Here is a 26,322-nt window from a genome sequence, read left to right as displayed (position 1 = left end):
TACGTACATGTTCATAACAATAATCCTGTAATTTAACTGAAATACAATTGTAAATAACTTGCTTAACCTTAACTTGCTACCTGTTTGTTTTTTTACAGTGTGATACTTATATTCGATATATTTAGATATTTATATAGTGGTTTATTTTTCACGCTACAACATGAACATGATTTAATTATTATTTACAAAAGGCACCTTTAGTAAACAAGCGGTCTTTTTTTTTTTTACCTTTGTGTGTACCTAGCAGGAAAAAAATGTGCTGCGTCTGGAGGTAAAAAGTAGATATACAAATCATCTGGACTTCTTAATTAATGTACTTTGTAAAGTGAATTTAAAAATCCGCGAAGTCATTGCAGCATCCGGTTGTGTCTCATCGACTTCCTCTGAAAACAACACCACGTGTGTGCAGGGAATGAATGGTTTCTGACAGCCTTTCCACATCCACATTCAAAGACGTTAAGAGCTAAACCTAACGTTTACTGAGCAACGGTTGTGTTCGTTTAAAACTGCAGAGCACGCGGTTTCTGAAGAAGGTACGTTGAGGGTCCGCCAACGGTTCTGAACGAAGTTAACCGTTAGGTGAGCTAACGTTAGCATGCTAGCTTGTTAGCCAGTTATACCAACGTTTGACGTCAAAGCCACAATTCTGTTAACTTAAAAGTCGTTCGATGTAAATGAGTGCTTACAGATATTCTGCACTGTGACCCTGCTGTATGCTTGAAGCTATAAACTGTGTTAATTTCTTTAAAAAATGGGAGTTAAAGTTCTGTATTTAGCTGCTTTAAAAATGGAACCAATCATTTAATGCTAAGGTACCTAACACTAAAATAACCACTAACGTTTGCGTCCGTTGGGATAACCTATCGCTAAATTAGCTAACGGTTAGCTTAGTTAACGTTACAGAAAAGCTACAAACCCAAAAGTATGTCTCCTTGGTTTACTGAGGCAAAACGAGTCCCCAACTAACCCAAACTAATTAAATGACTTACCCAAACACAAGCATCTAAATCAACTTAACCCGAAACATTTACCCGAAACAGCCATGTTACAGAACAAAATATTTAAAGGAAAAAACATTTTCAACACAAACCCTAAGGAACATTAGAACTGTAAGAATATTAATTAATTAATCTCACTTACATCTTCTCCATATTGTTCGACATTTCTTGTCTTTCGTGAAGCAGTCAAAAGTGAATCCCAGCTTCTCTCTCTGAAGTGTAACTTTGAAATGAAAGAAACGTTATTCTTCAGTTTGAAATATGCAGTTTTTAAACAAAGTAATAACGGTAAGTGCACGTGATGCTTTTATTTAAAATCAATACAAACAGCTGTTACCATGACAACAATAACTGAACTGACTAATGTAAAGTGAATTTGACTGAAGAAAAACAGAAATACATTAGACAGTTTTTTTATATCTAATATCATGTCTGTATAGTTTATTAGTATTTTAGTGCAAAAGAATTACATGGTAAGAAAAAATGAAAGTAAAAAAGCCTACGGTCTAAGTCAAGAACATAGGTAGAAAATACTATATAAAACATGTACAATATATCTGTTCCAGTGACATAACATACATTATGTACTGTCATAACAGTAACTATGTTAATATCAAGAACCCTTATTTGAGCTACAAAAACGTAACATTTGTTTTACCTTAAGAATTCACATTTATTAAAATATTGCTGGAGGGTTATTAATACTGTGGTCTTGACTTTTTATATCCAAAAACAAAGTTTCCCAGCCATGTATGTTACCCTATATTGCTAGTATATTGCAGCTCAACCTGCTATGTTTTACTTTATGATCTCTGTCTTTACAAATATTTAGATTTCATTTTATTTTATCATATTTTATTCTCAAATGGGGCAACTGTTTAGAAATCCAGTTCCCCAGTTGGGATGAATAAAGAGAGTCTGATTTAGATCCATGCTAGTTTTCCATGTAGACTTTTGAATAAAGCATTTTCTCCTTCTACCCTTTTGTAGGTACGGTTCTCACCATGAGTTTTGTGGAGTACTCGGATTGCATTCAGGATGGGGACGTCGCCATCGTGTACCTGGGCCATGAATCCATGACGCCAGTGAAGGTGAAACGGGGCGCCCAAACACAGACGCGTTATGGGGTCATTCGCCACTCCACAGACCTGATCGGTCAGCGGTACGGGTCAAAGGTCACCTGCAGCAAAGGTGGCTGGGTGTACGTGCTTCACCCCACACCTGAGCTGTGGACCGTCAACCTGCCGCACCGCACACAGATTCTCTACACCACCGACATCGCCACCATCACCATGATGCTGGAGCTGAAGCCAGGGAGTGTGGTCTGCGAGTCAGGTGAGGGTTACTGAACATTAAAAACAGCCATATTGGAAAATACCTCTTAAGAAAGGATTAGGTCTAGAAAAATGCTCAAATAGTTGAGTAATGCAAGAACCTGGCCTCATCTAAGGTGAATGGTTTTAACTCGCAATTGTTTTTATTATTATAATAAATTGACATTACACGTAAAAGTTATTACAAGATAGTCCAAAATGACTGGCCTTTTTTTTTTTTTTAAGAGAACAAGATTGTCAAATGGCAAATAGCCACAAATACTGCATGTCTCTCAATAGTAAAACAATTGTTAAGTTAGATTACTGATCCAAAAACAAATGATGGAAAATAACAGAAATCTGTTTTTAAAATACCAATAAAACAATATCGAACATAGTACGTTTCTTATTCAAAAACGTTATTAGAATCAGATAAAAAAAAAAAAAAAGGATCAAATATTATTTACATTTTAATAAAAAAACTGTGTTAATGTTAGAATTAAGCTTTGGTCTATACAGTTGGGTTTAGTTGCCTTGTATACCATTCTGATAACATCATCTCAATCAAGAAATAAAGTTTTTAATACAGCTTTTATTATGTTGTGCTATTTTTCATACGTGAAGCATCTGTATTCTTCTACACCCCTTCTTCCATAGAGAATGTGTTATTTAGCTTTACTGCAGGCTTTATTTAATTATATTAAAGCCTTAAATCTGTACCACTGCAGCTTTAAGAAGCGCCTGGTTTTATTCTAGCTGTTCACACCTTTTTGAGTCTGATGTTTTTTTCCACAGAGCCTCAGCTGTTGAAATTGCACATCATGTGATGGCTCACAGATGTGCCTAACACAATTATGTAACACAATGTTTGTTGACATTGTCGTATTTTGTCTCGCCTTCAGCTCCTTGGTCTATTTACATTTCCTTCTTATTTTTTACAATGCTATCACTCTGTGTGCTGGTGTGTTTTTCGGCCTAGCTGCAGTCTCATCCAGTCCAAGGGCAGCGGGCGGGGGATGGGCGAGGATGTTAATATGTGCGGTGATGCAGTGCTCCATCATGTTTTAGTGCTGGCAGCCCTGCGCATGTCACTTCATTGATTGTACTTAGAGGAAACAGTGTGTTTGTGTTTGTGTGTTTGTGTGCGTGGTTGGTCAGGTCTCTTGGGCGATGAATGAGCTCAAATAGAAATCTGTTAAGTCAGCAACAGGGCTGCACTATCTGCATTGGTATCACGTTACTCTCAACCTTTTTTTAATGCATATTTAACACTGGCATTATATTAAAACCATGACTTTGCATGTCTTATCGCATTTTAATTCAGACGAGTCATGTTTTGGATATCAGGTAAAAGACCCGGTTTATTAAATACTGAATGCAGCATTTTATTAGCTGCACACTTGAGTATTGTTAAAAGTCGATGAGGCGCTAATCAGCATTTTATACGACACAGTGGTGACTCATAATGTTCAGGCTGAACGTCTTTAAGCAGTACGTGCTCTCCTGTGGAGGACTTTCTGTCAGGGAGCTGTATAAACAGGCAGCGATTAGAGGTGATAGATTTGTCGGTGGTTCTGCCTACAAGCCGAGCATTTCCTGAAGGAGCATTCAGTCATGTAGAGGGGTCACCTTGGCAGAGTGTTTTAAGCAAACTATTTACTTCTTTTGTGCCTGTATCAGAGCTTCAGTATACTCAGTAAATACTCGTTGTAAGTCAAGGGCTTGTGAGTCATTGTATAAAAGGGGACATATTATGCTTATTTTTCATATTAGTATTTTGTCCCTGTACTGTGACATGTCTCCATACTTTAATGTTCAAAAAGCTCTTTAATTTTCTCATACTGCCTGTGCTGCAGCACCTTTTTTCACCCTCTGTCTGAAACCAGAGCCCAGTCTGCTGCTCTGATTGGTTAGCCGGACGGCTCTTTTGTGATTGGTCTACCGCTTAGATGTCCTGCCCCTTAGCCATAGTGTGGTAGAACCCTAGCCAATCGCAGCGCGAGATTTTCAAAGTGACTATGTTACTGAAGTAAACAAAGGAATCCAATCCAAGCGTTTCAGGCAGTGGGGGGGGGGTGGGTGTGGGAGAGAAACTCCCTTTGGATTGAACATAGGGATTGTGGCCTTTTCAGACCATTTAATTGCACAAAAACCTATATAACACATAAGAGGAAAGAGGAAACCCTAAAAGCATTTCAAAATGCACCATAAAAATACATGCACATTCATCACGGTTATTTCACAGCAGCACACAGACACACACAAATTGCCATAAGACTCAAACATTAAGGGGTTTACTGAAGTATACAGAGACAGAAGTTGTGATTGGAGAACTTTACTCTCTACTTTCACTTTCTAAATTATTCTCTGTAGCGACTTTGATTTCTTTGACCATAGGCTTTGTTTTTTGCGTCTCGTTTAGAAAACACCACGATAGTATTTGAAAGTACTGTAGGAGTTGACCTACAATTGAATAGGCCGGCAGTCCCCCTCCCCCACAACCGCCACCATCTTCTTCTTCTTCTTCTTCTTCTTCTTCTCCTTCTCCCTCGTACAGTAGCTTCCCACAGACTTGACGTCTTGTTCTGTGAGCAGATTAGAAATGCTGATATGAGTCACGGGTTGCCATGACCCTTTGCATCAAAGCACATCTCTGTTTTTTGTGCAGAAAAACAAAAGTCTACTTTTCAGTACACTTAAAACGAAAGAGTTTAGCGTGTGTGTATTCTTGATGAAGAGCTGACAGCCGCATTAACCACCAGCTCTTTCCCCTGACAAACGTCTAAGGCGGGGGTCAAACAAAGTCACATTTCCTCTTCATGACGACCAGAAACACACGTGGTTAGTTACCACTTCTCCATTTCATGAACCAAATGCAGATAGCACGACAAGACAATACTGATGCAAAGATAGAGCTGCAGGTTTCTAAAAGTGTCTTATTGAGAGAGGTTGTCAGGGACATACAACTGGGAAACTCTTCTAATCAGTGTGTAGTTTGCTTTATAGCCCTAAACCCTAACCCAAAAGTTATTGTATATCTTAAAAAGCCAACTCTGGGACAAAGGTTTAAAGCATGTGCTCTATAAACACATTTCAATAGTATGTACACTTCTCTGACATGATTTTACACAAAACGGCCGATGAGTGTATTTCTGCTGGACTTGGCAATGTGCTTGGATGTAAAATGAAGCTGTCAGCAGGCTGGCATGAAGCCTGAGGTCCAGAGTCGGGTCCTGGTTGATCGTCTGTTTAATGCAGATCGAGTTCAGATTGGTTTTGAGATCTGGGCTCGCCCATCAAGTCTGCTGGAGACGAGCCACTTCCTCTCAACAGTAAACTGTATTAGCAGAAGCACAATGTGAGGCTGCAGTTTGTAGTGCAGTTGTGTTCGACAGCCTTTTAAATGTATCATGTTCCTGTAGTGCCACATATGGATGAAAGGGCTTAAAATGTTTGCACTGAGATTGAATGCTGCAGGAGTTATTAGTGCTGAAACGAAACAGCAAAAAACTGCTTTTTGTATATTCAATTGTTTAAATGTGACGATTTAAAAACCAACCTCTCTCTATAGGTTTTTCTTTATAAATGTAGAAAATGCATGATGCATTTGAGAACCACGGCAGTTCGTCAAATGGATCACACTAACTCTTAATGCATTTGGCATTAAGTTAAAGAAAAATATATTGTGTATGTATTGAATTAGTTTGGGTCTTATTATCCATTGATTTAATATACCATAAATGGATTACATTTGCAATAAGAGTGGAGAAAAAAATCTACAATTTTTCCACCAGATTCCATGAAAAGGCTATCACGTGGATTTTGAAAAATGTGAAAGATAACAGCACGTTCTTGGAGGTAATAATGCTATCCATTACCACGTACATCGGAAAAAACACAACATCAGAAGTTGAGTGCAGACCTTAAAACAGTCAACAAATCAGGTTCATGTGTCAAATTGCATCATATACAATACATTTTTGAAGGACACCACATAAAGTCGAGTCAGGGCAGACAATCAGCACAGTTAGTCCTTCATGTGAATGATAACACATCGTTTAAACCACCAATGATGTAATTCAAACCAAAAGTCTTATCTGAGAGATATAAATGCTCTCTCTGCTGCCGTGGTTTTGTAACGTACTGTGCAGCTGCTTCCGTTATTATCTGCATATTTACATCTGAGTGACCCAATTCCTTCGCTTTACTACATCCATCCACAGTTGATGCATTTATCCATGTTTCCATCCGGATTAGAAGTGTGAGGTTTTAGCATTTCAAAGTGCTGCTGTGGGGTAAACATTGCCCTCTTTGTCGCCAGCCGAACAAAGGCAGCGGTGATGTAATGCCAGGAGAAAGAAAGAAGGGGGGGGGGGGGGGGGTCGTCTGCTGAACCCTCAATGCTTCAATCCTCCCCTCTGCTTTAACTGCAGCACACATAGCCGGTCTTGTTACCTCTAGTACAATCCCATTTTATTGTATTTAATGCACAAGGAGGACTGTGAATTATTCTCTTGGTTACTTGCGTTATAAAATGCACATGTTCTTCCCTCTAGCGCTTCAATCTTCTCGCTTGTTTGTCAAACACGACAGAGCCCAATTTAATTTACTGTTCAAGAAGAAACATATATTCACATTTCAGAGGCTGGAGCCACAGAGTTAAATATTTGATCTTAACCAATGATTTTAAATGATTCATAGATTATGAAATCCCTTCTCAGCTCAGGAAGCACAATATTTGTTATAGGTTAAATATGTGTTAAAATAGAATTTTGAATGAAGTATTGTGAAGCTACAGAGATATATTGTTGATTTGTATACATTTACTATTTTTGACTTAATTGTGTTTTTCTACACGTGGCTGATAATGTCTTCTATAACATTTGTTTCCCCTATTTGTGATCATTAATGCACTTGTATGTATCTATCTACATCACTTCAGCAACCTCCTGCATGTTAGCAAGATGGCTGCAGCACAAAGAGGTTACACTCAGAAATGTAGCAACCACTTAACAGCAGAGTGGAGAGGAGCAGTGTGAAAGTGTGCGTGTGTCTTTGTGTGTGTTGCAGGAACAGCTGTGAGCTCATTGTGTAGACGGTCTCAGAACAGAGGGAAGCTCTGAGACAAAACAAGATGTACGTTTGAGGTTTTTCTGAGATCTCACAGCGTTGTGTTTGTATCTGAGCAGAGTTGCACCTTTCTAGGTGGTTTGAAGACCAGATTTATAGTGATGTGAGCTAAATGTGATGGTGCATTGTGTTCATTTTCAAAGTTTAGATGCAACAAAATGCCCAAAAGACATCCAAAAATGATGCATGTGTCACTGGTGCTTTATTTGTCCTGATGAAGAACATGCTTGTAGCAGCGATGTGGTGGATGGTATAATCTCAAATGTGTTCAAATGAAATGTTGCTGCAGCTGGAGAACTGGGTCATGTGTAATACAGCTTTGATCTTAACCCTTTGATAGCCACATTCAGAATGGTTCTAGAAAACACCTGAAACAAAATCAGCTGCTCTGTTCATTGTTTTGCCCTCTAATATTCTCCCTTGATATTATTTGAATGATATAAAGGCAGTATTTGAATGTTTAATTGGCAGTGTTTATGTTTGTGCATGTCAGTAATTGTTATTATTTTAAGATTAGGATAAAATACAGATGGATATAAATCATTTTAGAGCCGTAACTAACAGTTTGTTCTCCTTATAAACCAAACTGTTGAATATTTTCTCAATTAATTGGGTTATAAAATGGTTATTTTCCCCAATCCTCTCGGTAAACGGTACAGAGCCCAAAGATTTATGATTTAATATCAAAGAAGAAAATAATAACATCTTAAAAGCTGGCACCTCAGAGTTTAAATAATTTGTATGTCAGCAAACAATTTCAAATAGTACATTTATAAATAAATAGTTTTGAATTGTTTGAAATCAAAGTGTATCAGAGTCTCTCCCGTCTTCATCCTCCCTGTTTGTGTTTGTGTTTCAGGGACGGGCAGCGGCTCCCTCTCCCACGCCATCCTGAGAACCATCGCCCCCACAGGACACCTGCACACCGTGGAGTTCCACCAGCAGCGATCGGAGAAGGTGTTGGAGGAGTTCAAGGAGCACCGTGTGGATCACATGGTCACCGTCAGGAACCAGGACGCGTGTAAAGACGGGTTCGGAGTGACGGGGGTGGCGGACGCCGTCTTCCTGGACATCCCAAGTCCCTGGGAGGCCGTGAGACACGCCAAGGCTGCGTTGAAGAAACACGGTAAGGCTCGTACACGGCATGTGTCCTTTATACTCAAACAATGGAGTCTTTCAAGATCAAACTGACTTCCTCCTTTTCCTGAGTTTGTCTTTTATACCAAGAAAGAAAAGTGTTTCTTGGAGCAGAGAAAACGCCCAATTTACAAACAAATTAAACATAACATTTTGATTTAAATGGTATATAAATTATTCTATATGAATAAATAATTACTTGCAATCTCAGGGTGTCCGCGGGGTCTTAAAAAGTATTAAAAGTTGATAAATCAATTTAGCGAAAATTAAGGCTATTAAAAAGTATTAAACATCATTTTCCAAGGTATTAAGAAGGTCCACAGCAACGACAACATGAAACACCCTTTAATTTACTGAAACGACATGTCGGGAAACCCCCCAAGGCGGCCCCATGCATAGCGTGCAGTAAAATGCTGCTTCCTATTTTAAGTTTCGTTGCCTTGCTCCGCTCTGTGGGTGGGCACTAAACGACTACGGTAAAGATAACGGGTCCCAGGTCCCAAGGTGGGTAGACCGGCATACGCAACGCTCTGGGGGGGTCCAAAGGCTCCGTGTGTAAGCCCTATATGATCACTTTCTGATAACGATGAAATAGCCCGCCTCCCTCTCCCCACGTCTCCAGCTGCTGCTGGGCTGTCAGAAGAGGGGGAGGAAAAGAGAGGCAGTCACCGTTTATTAAATATTATTATACAGAGAACAGAGTCGTTATCAATTTGTTTTAAAGCTCAATAAATAAGAAAGAAGACCTCTGAACGGCACTTTTCTAATTTTGTACGGAAGATTTAAACTTTAACGGACATGTTGACCGGCGGAACATTTTTTTAACGGAAACTCTGCCGCACGGTCCCCTCGTTCCTTGGAAGAGGCGGTGAGGTGGGTGTTTTTCATCTGCTGTGGACTACCGGAGAGATATACAGCAGGAGAACACGCCGTCCACCGCGGATAATAAACAGAAGGGCAACCATGGCAACCATGCTCCGGGGTCTTCTTCGCTGCTTTTGGTGTATTTTGTGGCGGGAGCAGCGCCACTTACAGGCCTGGCATATGTACTACAGCGTTTCCACCATTTCCAGCGGTCTAGTGTGAACGGACACATTAATGAATCGAATGCGTGTGAACGGAATAATTTGTTGCCCTTGCGTATGCGTTTTACCGTATGCGTCCTCGTGGGGCCGGGGTCTAAGCCAAACTATATCCGGTCACAGAGATCTGCTATTTTAAAGTAAAGTCAACACATATCGACCCTAAATATAGTCTATATTAAGAACGAGAAAAGTCCTAACATATATATCCTTTTTTGTAAACATACGACAAATGTGTGAGGGTGATGACGTCAGAGCATCGTCCTATGTGCCAGGGCTTAGCCCCGGACAGCCCCAGCCCAATTTAACCCCTGGCTATTTGTGAGGGAGCTCCTATATGGCATTACCCTGCTGAAGCTCACCAAAGTTTAATATATTTCATAGTTCAAAGTTTTGTCAATTGTTTTGTTTATTGGTCAAATACTGGTTTCTAATGGTTTCTGAGGAGTTTTACTGGAATGAAAGAGCACAGAGTACAGAAGCAACAAAGCAGCATACTGCATTAAACCTGACCTTCAAAGAGAGGTTGAAGTTCATGTGGAGAGGAGGCTTCAGTAGTCTGTCTGCACTCTGTTTAGTTGTGCTATCTTACAATCAATATATTAAATGTGAGTTAAAGTGTGTCGCCAATGTAACCGGTTAGAATTCAAAGTTGCGATGAGGTCTTAAAATGTATGGAAAGGGTCTTAAAAAAGGTCTTAAAAGGTATTACATTTGACTTCAGGATTCCTGCATATACCCTGAATCTGTAACACAGCGTACTCTTCACATTTTGTAGAGGAATTTAATATCAATCATTCAATTTCATTTTATGTATTTGCCCCAATATCTTAAATTACACATTTGTCTAAGGGAGCTTTTCATCCATTACGGCAAACCACTCCCTCTGTCCTTAGACCCTTCATCTAAAGTGGGGGGAAATGAAGAGGCCGCAGGGAGAGCAACGTCCTTCTCTATTGATGGATTAAATAAAAACATCCTCATTGGCTTATTTTATGAATGAACCATTTAAGGTCATTGATCAGTTTGACAATTGGATTGAGAAGCTGATGATGGTAAAAAAACACCTTCATGATAATATTTTCCCCCGTGTGAACCAAAACAACAACAACGTGCATGCCAAGAACCTTTGGCAATGACAGTGGAAGAAACAACTTTGATGTCTCGAAGGGACTTATTGCCTTTTGCCCTACTGCAGTTTGATTTGATGTTTGCCAAAAACTGATCGAATCAAGTTTTATTTATATAGCACATTTCTAAACGATTTTTGGTCGAGCCAAAGTGCTGTACATATAATACAAATAGCCTACAGTAGAGACACTTTACAGCTAATACAACAGCACAGAGTATTCCAAATATCAGTATGAGAATAAACGACACCCTCTATCCTGAGACCCTCACATCGTACAAGGAAAAACTTCCGGAGAAAACCCAGAGTTTAAAATGTTGTCATAGGTGTGTATTTTTCAGCTGTTAGTATTTATTTAGATAGTTACTCTGGTCATAACTTTCAGTCCACCCAGGGATGTTATCAGCCCAAACTCTAGTAAAAAGAAATTAACATGCAGTATTTTTTTATGAGGACGTTTAGCTCCGGCAGTGGCTCAGTCAGTAGGGGCTTGGACTGTGAGCCGTAGGGTCGCCGGTTCAAGTCCCCGGCCAGACCTAAATATGGAATGTGGACTTCTACTTGGAGAGGTCCCACTTCACCTCCTGCCCTGCCGTGGTGCCCTTGAGCAAGCCTTCCCCCCCTCACTCCCATTCTTCCCCGGGCGCTGTACAATAGCTGCCCACTGCTCCTAGACTCCTGGCACTAGGACGGGATAAAAGCAGAGAAGAAATGTCGCTGTGTTCTCTGCATGTGTGACCATTAAAGAGGGTTTCATCCCTCCCAATTCTTCTTCTTCTTCTTCTAATCAGCAAATGTTTTGCTTCTATAACTTTACCTGAAAAATCACCCAAGTCTGTTTGTAAAAGTACCTCAATGTCATTCAGAATTATTGTCTTTTAATACTTTTTCGGAGATGATGGCAAAGCCACCAACATTCTTCAGGGTTCGTTGTGAGTTGATTAAAAGACATGAAAACTGCAGGACAACAAGGTAAAAGTGCATATCCAGCTTATGCCATACCAACTCACCAAGCCCTCCCAATTATTGTAATGTATAATTTGTTATCTGGTTTTGCATCTTTACAAAGTATTTGATGTCCCACCATATTTCCACACTCAAAATGCCTCTATATTTATATATTCAGAGCGTTTTCCAGGAACCATCACCCGACTTTTCTGTGACTCGTCCTGACACAGCAGGAACATGACTGGGCACATTTCGAAAATACCAGCCAGTGACTTTATTTCCCCCGCGGCCGCGTCGACCATCAATCAGAGCCAGCACAGCTCTTATTAACTGTGTGTGTGTGTGTGTGTGTGTGTGTGTGTGTGTGTGTGTGTGTGTGTGTGTGTGTGTGTGTGTGTGTGTGTGTGTGTGTGTGTGTGTGTGTGTGTGTGTGTGTGTGTGTGTGTGTGTGTGTGTGTGTGTGTGTGTGTGTGTGTGTGTGTGTGTGTGTGTGTGTGTGTGTGTGTGTGTGTGTGTGTGTGTGTGTGTGTGTGTGTGTGTGTGTGTGTGTGTGTGTGTGTGTGTGTGTGTGTGTGTGTGTGTTCTCAGTCACATAACGAACTCATGTTAGTGTTTCTGTGGCAACCATAAGCTGCAGCATGTCTGGACAGGTTGGCAGGTTAATGAGGTTGTCAGAAGGAAATCCAAAGTTGATATACTATAGGTTCAACAAATAACCAGTTAATGATTCTCGCGATTGTTTTTTAAGGGTCAATAAACCAAGTATGTTCAGTTTTTCTTTTTAAATCAGGATGAAAATGCAAAATAATGACTAAAGAAGGTCCAGTTGTGTATAGTATACGGAGTACATTAAAAAAGGATATCACAAGATTTGCAAAAATGTGCGTTAATGCTATGCATCTTGTGTTTTACCTTGTCTTTATTGCTTGTTAAGGAAAAACTTTTCCCGACACCAACGTTTTCCCAGACTATTAATAGATTTGTCATCCATATACCCTACTGGATGAATATATATATATATATATATATTTTTTTTTTTTTTTTTTTTGTCAATATTAGCGATGGCTTTTTGTGATGTGCTACCATGTCTTAATGAATACAAATAGTGCATAATGACTTTTTTAGACAGAAAGTTCGGGACTGTTAAGATGCACAGGGTCAGTGAATTATGATTGCATGCTCATGTTCCTGAGACAAATAAATGCAACATGATTTTAAACGGTAAGCCTCAATATGAAGAGGAATGCTGCTCTCCCTCCTCCTCTCTGAATCCCTTTTATGGTGCCACTGCTACATATCCCTTTCATGAGCTGTTAACCCTCACATGCGCGCGTGCACACACACACACACACACACACACACACACACACACACACACACACACACACACACACACACACACACACACATATATATATATACACAGATAAAGATAAATAGAGTGCAGCCATTGTCGAAGCAGTCCCATGACCATACAGGGTTATGCTGCAGGGAGAGAGAGCTGGTGAATGTGGCTCCATAAGGAAACGCTTGGTTTACTTTCTCACTGGATGTTTTCTCTGGAGAACCAGGGGCATGTTGAGCACCAATGCCCCCAAAAACCATTAAACAGAAACACCAAAATGAAGCAAAAGCTCTGAGGTGTTGAGCACCCCCTGACAGGCAGCTACTCAGTGTATTAGCAGATTAGCTGTTTGCAGAGTAGCAACAACAAGTGGCAAGACGTATCACCCGCAGCCCGAATTCATTCGTACATTTTTCTGCACAAACAGATTTGCACTCAGGCTCAAGGAAAAAAAAAGTAGTTAGCTGCAGTGGAGAGCATGTAAGAGCTGTAACTCTAAGATGTTTTGGCCTGCAGCCCTGTCCTGACTGGGATAAAGATCCTGATTAACCCTCCCTCCCTGCTCCCTCTAAGACTCTTTTACTAGGAAACTATAAAGCAAACATGTCCCGTGAACTCAAACACTCAACAACCCGATAAGGGAATCATAGGTTTTACTCACGTATAGAATCTATTCATGCACGTAAGGTTAATATTTAGTGTTATTAATACCCGCCCTTGTATAATCATCTACCAGACCCCTCCCTGTGTGTTCAGTTGTTAGGAGAGGTGTGTTTATGGCGGTCTCGAGGGGAAACGCTGCTCCTGTTAGATAAAGGAACGTCTGCTATCTACAACAACCCCGAATAGTAGTGTTTGTCGGACACAATGGACCCTTCAACGAGGCTTCCCTCTGCAGACGCGTTCTTTATTTCAGTCACTAACTCAGCATGGGGGTTTCTGGAATATGAAGTTTCCCATTATTTCAGTTTCTCTCGCATTATTCCTGCAGATTATTCCCCTCCAAAGTGTGAGCTAAGCTTTAATGAGCAGAAGGAAACAGACACAGTCAGGGCTTGGAAGCAGTAGAAAAGCAGGATTTGAATACTAATGGCTGTCCTCTCTTGGTGGTGCCTTGAATACAGAGCAGGATTTCTTTAAGGACTACTTTTAAAGTGCACTTTATACTAAATGTGTTTGAAATTAAATGTTTGTGTTTATACCACAAATTAAGAATTTTCCTCAAACCATATACAACCAACAATCATGCAAAAACTTTTAGTGATGAACATACAGAGAATAATGAGCTGAATCATGGACTTTGTTTACGTGAGTTTAAGCTCTTTATTTATCTGTCTGTCTGCTAAAGTTCTGTCCTCGCTCATTCCCAAAGTCTCATAGTGCTGATTTATTAGGAAAGAAAACCTGTAACTACTCGTCAGCAAATGGCTGAAAGGCAGGAACTAGGGTGGGATTGTGAGTCCACATTATCCACTTCAAAAATATGTAATTTCAATAATTTTGGATTATTATTATTATTACCATATGTGTGTACAAAAAATGAACTAAAAGATGTTATAAATGAACAACACCGAAAACAGCTCAAAGATAAAACTAAAGAAGTCCACTGGAGACAAACCAGAACCGTTCATTCGGCTCAGGTTGTGCTTATAAGGCTTATAATGGTAGAGAAATCTCTGGCTGCTGAGGAAAATCGAGCATTAAAAAGCGAAATTACCAGATATAAGGTCAGGGGCTGGCGGAGAACAAAAAAAGATGGAATATTTTACTTGTATTTATAATAAAAACACACCTAATAATAAATGACCATGTTGATTTGTAACTGGATGTATAAATAAGCGAAATAAGTCCATATCAACCTAAAAGTTAATGATATGTGAATGTTGTGTTTACAATTAGTTTCCACTAGTACTAAGGTTAGATCATGCAGCTTAAGGACAACCATTTTATTATTCATGCAAATTCCCTTCTTTGCTGATATTTTGATAATTCTATCAATGAGCTGCTTTTAAAAAAGAATCATTCAAATACAATCATTTTATTACATTAAATAGTTGAGTTGCACGGAATTCATGATACTAAACTAGGTTACAAAGTGCTTCACCGAATACATCAGAATTACACCGAACAAATGAAAAGTAACAAAACATAGATGCAATGAGAAGAACTAATAAATAGTGCTGAGCAAGGCTAACTGAACATCTCAGTCTGCAGAAAACACATTATTTCTCAGCGCTTTAGATTATACAATGTATATCAAATCATTGTGTTTCGTTAAAGCCTCCCTGCTCCAGCTGCACGGTTCAGAGTCACATTCTTCGCTTTTCAGGTCAGCCGGCGAAAGTGTCCTTGGCTTATTGCTCGTGCCTCCTGCTGCGAAATCTCTGCGGGGTTTCATTTAGAGACGAAAGGCCTCCTCAAAGAAGTGATCTGAGTTTATTACAGCACCGGTTCATCCCCTGATGATCCACAAACTGCAGCCCGTCAGGTCTCAGGCCTGTCTGTTTTGAAACGTTCTTTCGTATATAAGATAAACACATAATAGTAGTAGTATCACAAGTTTCCCTGGAGTAGACTGGATGTCTCCTGAGTCCATATTTAGTTTAAACATCGCGTTGAGATTATTTATCTTGTCCATGGCGTTTTTTTAAAGCTTAATTCTTACAAGCAAACCAATGACAACTCCTTCTGCATCTTAAATTTTGAGATGTTTAACCCTTGCTTTTATTTTGGATGCAAAGATGGTAAAAAGTGTTATCTTTTTGAGTATTTTTATGCGTAAAGCATTTTTTTAATCCCACAAAATCTCACTAAGAGAATAAGGCGTGTTTTAAGAGAGCCACAGAGAGTTATTTACAACTGTTGGCAATTCCTGTTTCTATGACCGTCTCTGTTCCTGGGTTACATCAGTCTGGTTTTTGTGGACAACCAGGAGACCAAAAGTTAGTGCTTCTGGTTTTTGTACGTTTTGAAAGCAGATGATTTTAAAGTAAACATCGCAGGTCAGTATGTTTATCATCAGCTGAAGAAGTCATTTCCTTCAGGCAGTAGAAATGTTCTCGGTATTTTCACAAATTTCTCACACTAAAAGCTACCTGCCAAAAATACCAGACAACTTTGTAACAGTGAAGTGCCAGGAACCTATTTATTCTCGGTGGCCTTGACCCGAAAATGTGGAGAACAAGTTGACCGGTTGTTTTGCCAATTTGCTTCCATGAAGAAACGCTACCAGCAGCTCATTGGCTCTTAAATTGCTCTTGTATAGTTTTTTCTTCTTTTAAAAAAAAAAACTTGTTTAAGTCTTATTCCCTCTTTTTTACCTTCTCGATTCATCTGGATTTATTTACTGTTGTTAACTAAATCTGAAATGCATGCTCTCTTTTGCTCCAATTGTATACCTCCAATGGTTAGACAGAGCTGTTAAACACCTGTCCTCTCTCTCTTCTCTGCAGGAGGCCGGGTGTGTTCGTTCTCTCCGTGCATCGAGCAGGTTCAGAAGACGTGCGAGGCATTTTCCGATCAGGGTTTCGAGGACATCAACTCCTTGGAGGTCCTGCTGAGGGTCCACGACGTGCGGACCGTCTACTTGCCGCTGCCGGACTTCGGCCCGGACCCCTCTGCTCAGATTCAGCCCGACTCCACCATCACACCGCCTCAAAACCACGCCTCCATCGCCGTTAAGACCACCATCCCGCCCAGAGATGTGCAAGGGCACACAGGGTACCTCACCTTCGCTACCAAACCCAGGACCTAATTATAATTGATTTACAACACAAGTACACAGGATGTATTTTATAATCTGGTCGCTGTGCTTTGCTCTAATGTGCTTTCATGTACATTAATGAGGCGGTGATAATCCAGCGGAGGTACCAGGCTCCTCCAGGTCCAGCTGGCACTGCAGCAGCGAGAGGATTTACACTTTGTGTTACATCATTCCATCCTCCCGTCACTTGGCACCAGGTTTGTTGCTTGCATCAAGCACGAGTGAATCTATTTCCTTTGAGAAGAGTGGACTACTTCATGTCTCCCCTTTTTATAAAACAATTCATTTTTAATCTTTCATTTGTTGGGGGACAACATTTTCTTTCTCCATTTTGTGCACTTTTGTATTCAAGTAAATACAATAAATGTGTAAAAAGATTCTCGTTTTCCTTTTTATATTGTTGCATCGAAAGCAGTACAAATAATTTAAATGTCACCTATCATGCTATTTTTAGGCAATAGCATAGGTCTCAGATATATACAAATATATAAAAAACATGTCTATGGAGTGTTTTGCTCAAAAGACCAAACGGATCACCCATTTTAGCCATGCCTCATATCCCTCTATTTCACTTCCTGTTTCAAAAGTGCTGATTTTGGGTATAAAGCTGTACAAAAATAAAAAAGGAGGGGCTGAGCTCATGCGGGACCCGGCAGCTACTGTCTAAACTAAATACTGCCATGATGAAACGCCATATCATGGCAGTGTTTCCCATACATTGATTTATTTGTGGCGGGCCGCCACAATTAAATATCGTCCGCCACAAATGGACCTCATAAAAAACAAAAAAAAATTGTTATTATTATTTATTTTTTTGTTGGTAGTCTAATGGATAGTGAGGTGGGCTGATGATCGGAAGGTTGCGAGTTCAAATCCTGCCTGGAACACCACTACTGGTGTTCCCTTGAGTAAGGCACATAGCCCTCGGTTACTCCTGGGAGAATGTCCCTGTAATTGGTCATTGTAAGTCGCTTTGGAATAAGGCGTCTGCTAAATGCCTAAATTGTAAATGATATTTTTGGGAGAATAAACCCCACAGATCCTCAACTCTGGTGTGTCTCACTCATTAACAACGCAACACAGAGCAACAAGATCGTTGTCTACAGTAGCCATGAACTCGCATGTATTATCTTATTTGAGGGGGGGGTGGATGCATGGACCACCCGAATAGGTCAAGGGGCCTTTGGCTTTTCTTGTGCCCCCACAAATAGAATCAAATTATGTGGGAAACACTGCATGGATTATCAAGGATTATTTCTGCAACAGTATGGAGCTCAAAGGCTTTCTCTCTTGCCGGTTATACCACAAGGTGAGTTCCTTTTCATTTCCTGCTTCTTCACACACATGCTCTCCAGTACAGGTTAGCTCTGAGTGTTAGCGATGCTAATGTAAACACTGACCATATTACGTCCAAAACAGTCGGGCGTTGTTTCTGATAGCAACTTTCCTGACACGGAGGAAAAGAGAAAGGGTTTTATTTTCTGACGCTGCGTGAGTTCCCTGACACACCGGGGATGTATATTTATGTATAAAAGACATCAAAAAGTGCATTTTGCATGATAGGTCCCCTTTAAGCCAGAGGTGAAATCACTATACCAGCTGATGATGTGTTGAAGTGCTTAGGAGCAAGACATAAAGCAGCCACAAGATCAATCAGAAATAAAAGAAGAAAAAAGGCTCCATGACCTAAAACTTTATTTTTCAAGATAACCCAGAGAAAATCCCCAAAATGAGAGAGAAAACAACAGTTAAGGGCCAAATACAGACACTATAAACTGGCACACATAACATTCAGACGCACATAAATACCAAAAATGTAGAAACACAAGATATCTTGTCTCCAACTTTAATCCAACTACAGTGACAATTTAAAGTCTTTGAAACACTTTTATTTTATCAAACCTTTTTTTCTCTTACACTTTGACGTGTTTTATGTTCCTTGCAAGTGTCTCCCTTCTCTGAAGCCCAAACAAGGCAGTAACATGTGTTCAGGGACACGGGAGCTTCTTCTTGTCACACCTTACAGATTACTAAAACCAAAACTAACTGACTGTAACTTCTCATCGTGAGCTTTTCCATTTCCCCTCTCTTCGATTAAAAAAAGAGATCCAGTGCACGGGAAATCATCACTGCTGTAATCAGTTTCAGATTTATGGGGTCTGTGGCTTTCTTTCCTAAGCTTCCCTGGTTTTTATCAGTGTTTAACATTTCATTTTGCAATTTTTTGTATCTGATCATATCTTATTAAATCTGTTTTTTCTTTCTCCAACCTGACTGCTGCTACTGTTATTAGTCTAAACCTCCTGCTGCATTCAGACTCTGTCGGGACATTACGGGCCTGTTAACGGTTTAATCTGTGGGGCTTACCGCGGGTTATAAAAAGCTCTGGCGTTGTTTCAGTCTGCTGTGTTGGACAGGTTGTTGTTTCTGAGTGTGTGTGAGGAAGAGCAGCTTCAACTTCTGTACAAAAAAACAATCACAGCCTCTTTTTACTTTCAAAATATCACTAATATCTACTGGGTAGAAGTTTCAAAATCAACTTGAGATTTTGACTGCCGAAAATGTCCTTTCACTTGAAGTAGGATTGGCAATATCATGATATGAGACTATACTTAATCTTACATATCGTGACACATAAAGTGCCTTTTCCTGGTGTTTGAGGCTGCATTACAGTAAAGTCATCTGATTTTGAGACTTAGAAGACTTTTATACATGTTTCTTTGTTCGCCTTTACCAACTTAGCCCTTTTTACCACTTAACTGAAGATTATATCATACATGCATTTGTTATTAATTAATACAAGTACCAATAGTCAACCCTATATCAATATCAATGTTGCAATACCAATATCGAGGTAGTAGATTAGAAATATCATATTTCATTTTCTCCATATCGACCAGCTTGAACTTGGATCATAGTTTCGAAATAAAAAACAGTGGAGGAGGTTCATTTAAATAACTTAATGAATGTCTTCATGATGTTTTATGATGTGTGTTTGCATCAGCAAGGTCTGTGGTTTGTGTGTGTGTGTGTGTGTGTGTGTGTGTGTGCAGGAAGTGAGTAACGCTCCCTGTCGAGTAGGAGGGTGTCGTTGTGATTAAACCTTCACATTAATCTTTCTGTTGTGTTGACAGAGAAAAGGTTAACTGAGTTCTACAGATGATTCAGTTTGTAAAGTTAGGAAGGATTTTAAAGAGGAAATATTCTGCTAATTTTCAGGTTCATATTGTATTTAGTGTCCCTGTACCGTGGCATGTCTCCATGCTTTAATGTTCAAAAAGCTCTTTATTTTTCTCATACTGCCTGTTCTGCAGCACATCTTTTCACCCTCTGTCTGAAACCAGAGCCCAGTCTGCTCTGATTGGTTAGCTGGTTGGCTCTGTTGTGATTGGTCAACCGCTTAGAGATGTCCCACCCCTTAACCCATCACATACAATGTGTTGGAGCGCTAGCCAACAGAAGCACAAGCGTTACATAGTGATGCCACTATGTTCAGGAAGTAGACAAAGGAGTCCAATGGAGGCGTTTTGGGCATGCACCAAAACGTATATAACAAACTACAGGATAGGGATATTTCCAAAAAAGCACAATAGGGCCTCTTTAAATGATTTTGTAAAGGTTTAACACCAGAGCATTACCAAAAACTGCATTTCCTCTTGACTCTAGGGACAGTTTTAGCGATCGACAAAAAATAAGAAACTTCATATTCATTCTGATGAAAACTATCTCAAGCATTTTTCAAGAGCTTGTAATAATAAATAAATGGATGGCTGCACCAGGAGAGATACATCCTGAAAACCACATTTACTGTCGAATGATGGAATGCATTTGGAGATGAAGCTGCCTACACTGTCTGCTCTTCATGGAGATAAAGATGGCGCCACATGTGACCTTTAATCACCACTCGTAGGCTGGTGTTATCCAAGCCTCCATTAAACAAATACGAGCTTCTCTGGTGCGCTTCCAGAAAAATGAGTCATGTAATTGAGTGAACGCTGGAGTAACGCCGAGCGCTCAGAGCATCGTCCTGCAGCAGCAGCAGCAGGCGGAGGGGCCTAATCTGCAGAGGCTGAGGCCGGGAATAGCAGCTCTGATCTGGAAATCCTGACGTGTAATCAGCTTGTCTTCTGCCCTCCTGAGCCCAGCGCTGAAACATCCAGGCCTGAAGCATCGCCACGAGAGAGGAGGGAGAGCATGCGACAAAATGGAGGCACGCGACACGATCACAGCGAGAGGGCGTGTCAGGCTGTGAAAACAAGAACTCTGTGCTCAGTGAGCTAGAAGAAAAACCTCGGCTATTTTTATCTGACAGAGGAGAGGGCACTGATCCCAAGTGGTTAAAGAGGAGCCATTCATTATGTCTCTTTAGCTGCTAAATGTGTCTTACAGATGAACGATTAATATACTATATACTACACTGGTGTCACCGATTACACCGGCCATTTTAGAAAGAAGAGATATTGTTGATGCTCTGTGTGCTTACTACGAGCTTTTTAACATTGGTTTACTTTAACTGCAATGCTTTCTTTCTTGTCATCAATCTCTCCTTCCTCTTTACGCCTTTGTACCAAAAGATTATCTCATTAACTGAATCTGAAATGGTTTTCTAAAAATATTTCTTTATACATCCAAATATACTTTGACACTAATCCTACGCTTTCTTTGCCCATGATGACCCGTGATAATTCAAGCTGTCGTTCTTCTAGTTATCGTAACATGCTTTGCAAAATTAGTATTTTCATTTGACAAACATATAAACTAATATTTTTTTTATTCAAAATAACTTTCTATGTACTAACTACACAGTGACATCACTAGGTAACTTGCACTTGCGCTTCTATTGGCTAGTGCTCCATCACATTGTACTTAATAGGCTAAGAGGCGGGACATCTAAGCCGTCGTCCAATCACAACAGTCAGCCAGCGGACCAATCGGAGCATTCAAAAGTTGTTTTAATTAAATAAGAGGAAACAAAATCATTTCATGTTTAAGATAAGACACTAATTCAAGGTTTAACAGCAACAATAATGTAAATTGCACAATCTCTTAGCAAAGGTAGTTTTTAATGCATGAAATTATGCACAGGAAGGCGTTTCAGTATTTTAGTAAAGGCAATTTATGAATTTCGAAACTTCTAAGAAGTCGTTTCTGGTGTAAAATTAGCAAAATTCCTGTTTGTTTATTGTGTAGAACCCTGTCAGGAGTGTATATGTTGAGCTCTGCAGTCCGGATTTTCTCTGACATTTCGTGATCAACAGAGGACAGTACAGGCACGGGGAGTTTTCTTAACCCTTTAATCCTGGTGGGACTAAAACAGTGGAGGGGGGGGGAAGAGCCGATGATGGGATTAGAGGCTGAAAAGAGACTCTGACCGTAAAGCTGCTGCTCGGTGGTCCAAATAAACCTCTTACACAAGTCTTCATCTCGCAGTCAAAATGAACATAGAAATGGGTTTTAATGTGATCGATAGCAATATATACATCAAAGTCAAATTCAGTCTCAAAGCCAGTGTGTGTATGAGGTATTTATGTCACTAAAAGGTTTATCAAAATCTGACCTTCAGAGTCAAAGGTCAGCAGAATTTAAATGCAGTATATATAAAATGTTTACAGGTAAAAAATAAATAAAACTTTGACAAATAAGAGTTCTTCTTTACAAGTGGGATAAGTTGACATTATACATTTTTTTTATTATTATTGCATTTAAAGGTTTACCTATTATGCAAAATCCACTTTTTCATGTCTTTTATAACATGTGTCCCCTCTGTGTAAAGAGATTCTGAAAGTTTCAGGAAAAAAAATTCTCTCTCTTTTTGTCCTGATCCAGGAGGCTGTGGCTCAGTAGATTAGTGCGCTGATCTTCGAATCAGAGGATAGCAAGTTCGAATCCCAATGCTGACGTCGTTGTGTCCCTCGGCAAGACACTTCACCCCAAATTGCTCCTGTGAGGATTGCCCACAGTATTGAGTACGTAAGTCACTTTGGATAAAAGAGTCTTAACAAGTAACATGTCATGTAATTCATTTTATATATTAAAAACCTGTCCGAAAATGAGCTGATCAGATTTTGACCACTTTATTGGCTTGTGTAACCATTAGCCACCAACCAAGGTAACCAAATCTCTCTCAGAGGGGCGTGGGGAGTGGCTCCTTATTTTCATCTAAAGTAACAGACAGAGAATCAGCACTTTGGAAACAGGGCTGAAACAGAGGGGATTATGGGTAATGCTGCAATGCATTATCTGTTTGGTATTTCAAGCCAAACACTTCAGAGACATGTTTTGTATATATCTGAGACCTATAATATATAAAGGAAAAACAGTATAATAAGGGACCTTTAAATTAAAAGAATCCTCCCGGGGATAAATCTTAATTATTTTTACAAGATTTGTACACCTCACACAGAGACTCAAACCTGACTGCTACCAACACAATAGTACTTCCCTTTGATCGTTAGTGCTTTACATAATGTTTTATATTTGATGACTCAAGACAATATTTAAAAAGGTGTTATAAATAGCTGTTTACAGTCTGTGAGAAAAGGGAAAATGCAGAAACTGATTTTCTCTGCAGCTCAGCCTGACAGAAACATGGTAATCTTCTCCTTTGAGGATCCACCAGTAGTAATAAAATAATAAAATGTGACCCAGTTTCAGTGAAGGACAAGTGCTTCCACATTGAAAGCCAGAGGTCTCCTCTGTGGTCTAATTACTTTATGAAATATTGATTGACAGCTTGTTTGAATCGGTTCCAGTCCTCTCCCAAATGACTATCGATCAGTTTTGGGATGGAAAACAGATGCTGGTCCATGTTTTATAATCATGTTAGTAATTCCAGTTTTTTATTTGGATATTTAAGCGTCTTACTTTTGTATCTAAATTCATAATTTACTTGCTTCCATCCTTCCATATTTTCAGTCTTTCTATAGCAATGAATTATTGATTAATTCATAAATGTACAATGGCATTTGCCCTAGAACATGCCCTAGAACATAATGTGACATTAACAAATGGTTTAATTTGTCCAACAGTTCAAAACCCACATATATATTCAATTCACAGTGATATAAAACTAATCTTTACATCCAATAAGCAAATATTTTAGATTTTTAGCTCATTCAATTTATTTGTGTTAAGTGCTAATTAGCAAATGATAGCATGCTAGCTTAATACCTGCTAAACAGACGCATGTTGGCATTCTTGTTGATGCTCATGTTAGCTCTAAGAATAGCTTCACAGAGCTGTAGACCCTTTATACCGTCTAAAATGGCTTTAGGAAGTGGTGACTACTGTCAGAGTCCAACTGGCCGACTGGATGGAACGTTTTTGTACTAGTGCTGCTATCCCGTTTGTCCACTTGGGTTATGCTCGAAATATCAATGACCCCTAGCTCTTACACAACAGTATCAAGCAAAGGCTTTTGTTCAAGCTGGTGGAAAATACATTTTATCAAATAAAGAGAGAGTTGACAGAGTTCTGGGTTTTCCCAGTAAAAATTGAGCTGTAGCTATTTCTGTGGACTTTTCAGAGGTGAAGCAAGTGTGCTTGGTGTGTTCACATCACCATTAACTGGAGTGTTTAGGAAATGTATTTAACACCACCATCAGACTAAACTGAGCCGGTACCCACCCATCATTCAAAGCTACCACGCCCCTCATAATGCATACCTTTAAGCTCTAATGTTGTTCAAATGTTTATATAATCATTCCTGTCCGGTACATTTGTTATAAATGGAGAAATCAGATACAGGGAGCACATTATTTGTACCTGGCTGTAAACATGTTTTTTATGGAGATCGACTCCCTTTTGGAGCCGGCCTCATTTGAATGACTTCTCTTTTTGGCCCTTCTGCATTGGCTTCAGTTACACCTCATTATTATTCAAAGGTTTGGTCCATTTGAAATCAAGTCTGGCTGTGTGTGTCCCATGAACTAAAGCGAGTTGTTGAAAACTAGACTGATGGTTTGGAATTGCTATTAAAGGATAGTTTAGATTTTTTTTTTTCTGTACTGATTTTTAGGAGGCAGTCATTATTACCCTGGGAACCAGCCTCATTAAATCACACCACCAGCCTCCCCTCCACCGGCTCAGATTGGACACCAGCCAATCGCCTTCATCCCTGAGGAGCGGGGTCGCCTACTGAGCGGGACAACAATGGAGGGTCAATCAGTGTTCCTCTGCTCGTCTCCACCTAATGGACCAACCGGTTGGCAGGAGTCCACCACTGAAAAATGGGCTCTGAGCAGCGGGTACACTGGGGACCATTATGGGTTCTGGGAAAAGAGAGTTAGTGTGTTTGGGAGTTTGTTCAAGAGGAACACACTAGAAAAGACACAGTGGGACATTTAAAAACAGACTCTCGGAGCTCAAAACACATAGAAACATTAAGACTTGTCCAGATTTAAGTAGTACATTTTTTTAAATAAAATGAATAACAAAATATCCAAGTGGAAATTTTAAAGGGCCCCTATTATGCTTTTTGAGGTTTTCCCTTCCTGTAGAGTGTTGTATAGGTTTTTGTGCGTGTAAATGGTCTGCATTGAACTCCTTTGTTTACTCCCAGAACATAATGACATCACTATGTAACACTCGTGCTTCTATTGGCTAGTGCTCCGACACATTGTGATGGGTTAAGGGGCGGGACATCTCTAAGCTGTTGACCAATAACAACAGAGCCGTCCAGCTAACCAATCAGAGCAGACTGGGCTCTGGTTTCAGACAGAGGGTGAAAAGAGGTGCTGCAGCACGGAGATATGTCACAGTAGAGACACTACATACAAATATGTTATATTATATATAAATATGTTAAATTATATTATTTTGAAATGGGACATTCTGTATATTTCTTATGCTTTTTATTTTAATTATTGCATCCCATCACATCTTATTAACATAACTGACGACAATCAGCAGCTATTTAAATCCTGAAATGTAAATCTGCAGACAGGAAGCGTTCACACCCACAGACCAGTGTGCAGCGAGAGTGTGTGAGCCTTTGTGCCTCTGGCTGCTGCTGGGTGTGTGTTATCTGTGTGATTTCTCCGAGGCGTTTGTCTCTGACGTCAGAGACCCGTCAGCTGAGTCTTTGTCACAATTTCTGCAGCTCTGAAAAATGGATCCAGTGTTCTGCAAAAACCACAGACAGAGATTTAAAGAAGGGCATGAGATTAAATGTTTCTGATAAATTTTTAGTAACATGTTTTATAAACTCTTCTCACATAAACCATGCATACCTTTTTCCACTGTAGACATTTAATGTAATCCGGTGTTTCTGAGAAATGCAGTGCGTACTTGGCATTTCGAAATTCATCCAGGCCTGTGGGATACATATACAAGACATTGTAGGGGTTTATCTGACAGACATACCGTTTTAACAGTCATTTGAATGCTGTTAAAGCCAAACTTAACCTGGTTTTTCCAACTTCCTCATTGGCAAGATATTTGCAACATTACAACAGTATTAAAACCATTAGGAGTAAA

General features: G+C 39.8%; 1 protein-coding gene across 3 annotated transcripts; it reads left to right on the top strand.

Annotated features, from left to right (window-relative positions):
• Nucleotides 1–212: 212 nt before the first annotated feature.
• Nucleotides 213–19,114, top strand: trmt61a (tRNA methyltransferase 61A). 3 transcript variants are annotated; one of them, XM_079694468.1, is made up of 4 exons: nucleotides 213–579; nucleotides 1,989–2,333; nucleotides 8,301–8,567; nucleotides 16,535–19,114. In XM_079694468.1, exons 2-4 carry the CDS (start codon nucleotides 2,003–2,005, stop codon nucleotides 16,834–16,836), a joined length of 900 nt encoding a protein of 299 aa, XP_079550594.1. In that variant the 5' UTR covers nucleotides 213–579; nucleotides 1,989–2,002; the 3' UTR covers nucleotides 16,837–19,114. The 3 variants fall into 3 exon arrangements, with proteins under 3 accessions (XP_079550594.1, XP_079550593.1, XP_079550592.1); XM_079694467.1 differs by having other exon boundaries at nucleotides 220–533; XM_079694466.1 differs by lacking the exon at nucleotides 213–579 and adding an exon at nucleotides 1,161–1,286.
• The last annotated feature ends 7,208 nt before the right edge of the window (nucleotides 19,115–26,322 follow it).

This window comes from Notothenia rossii (assembly GCF_949606895.1).
Source record: "Notothenia rossii genome assembly, chromosome: 7".
Taxonomy (NCBI): Eukaryota; Metazoa; Chordata; class Actinopteri; order Perciformes; family Nototheniidae; genus Notothenia; species Notothenia rossii.
Note: the sequence above shows the minus strand (reverse complement) of the source record. Positions and strands in the feature narration are given on the sequence as shown.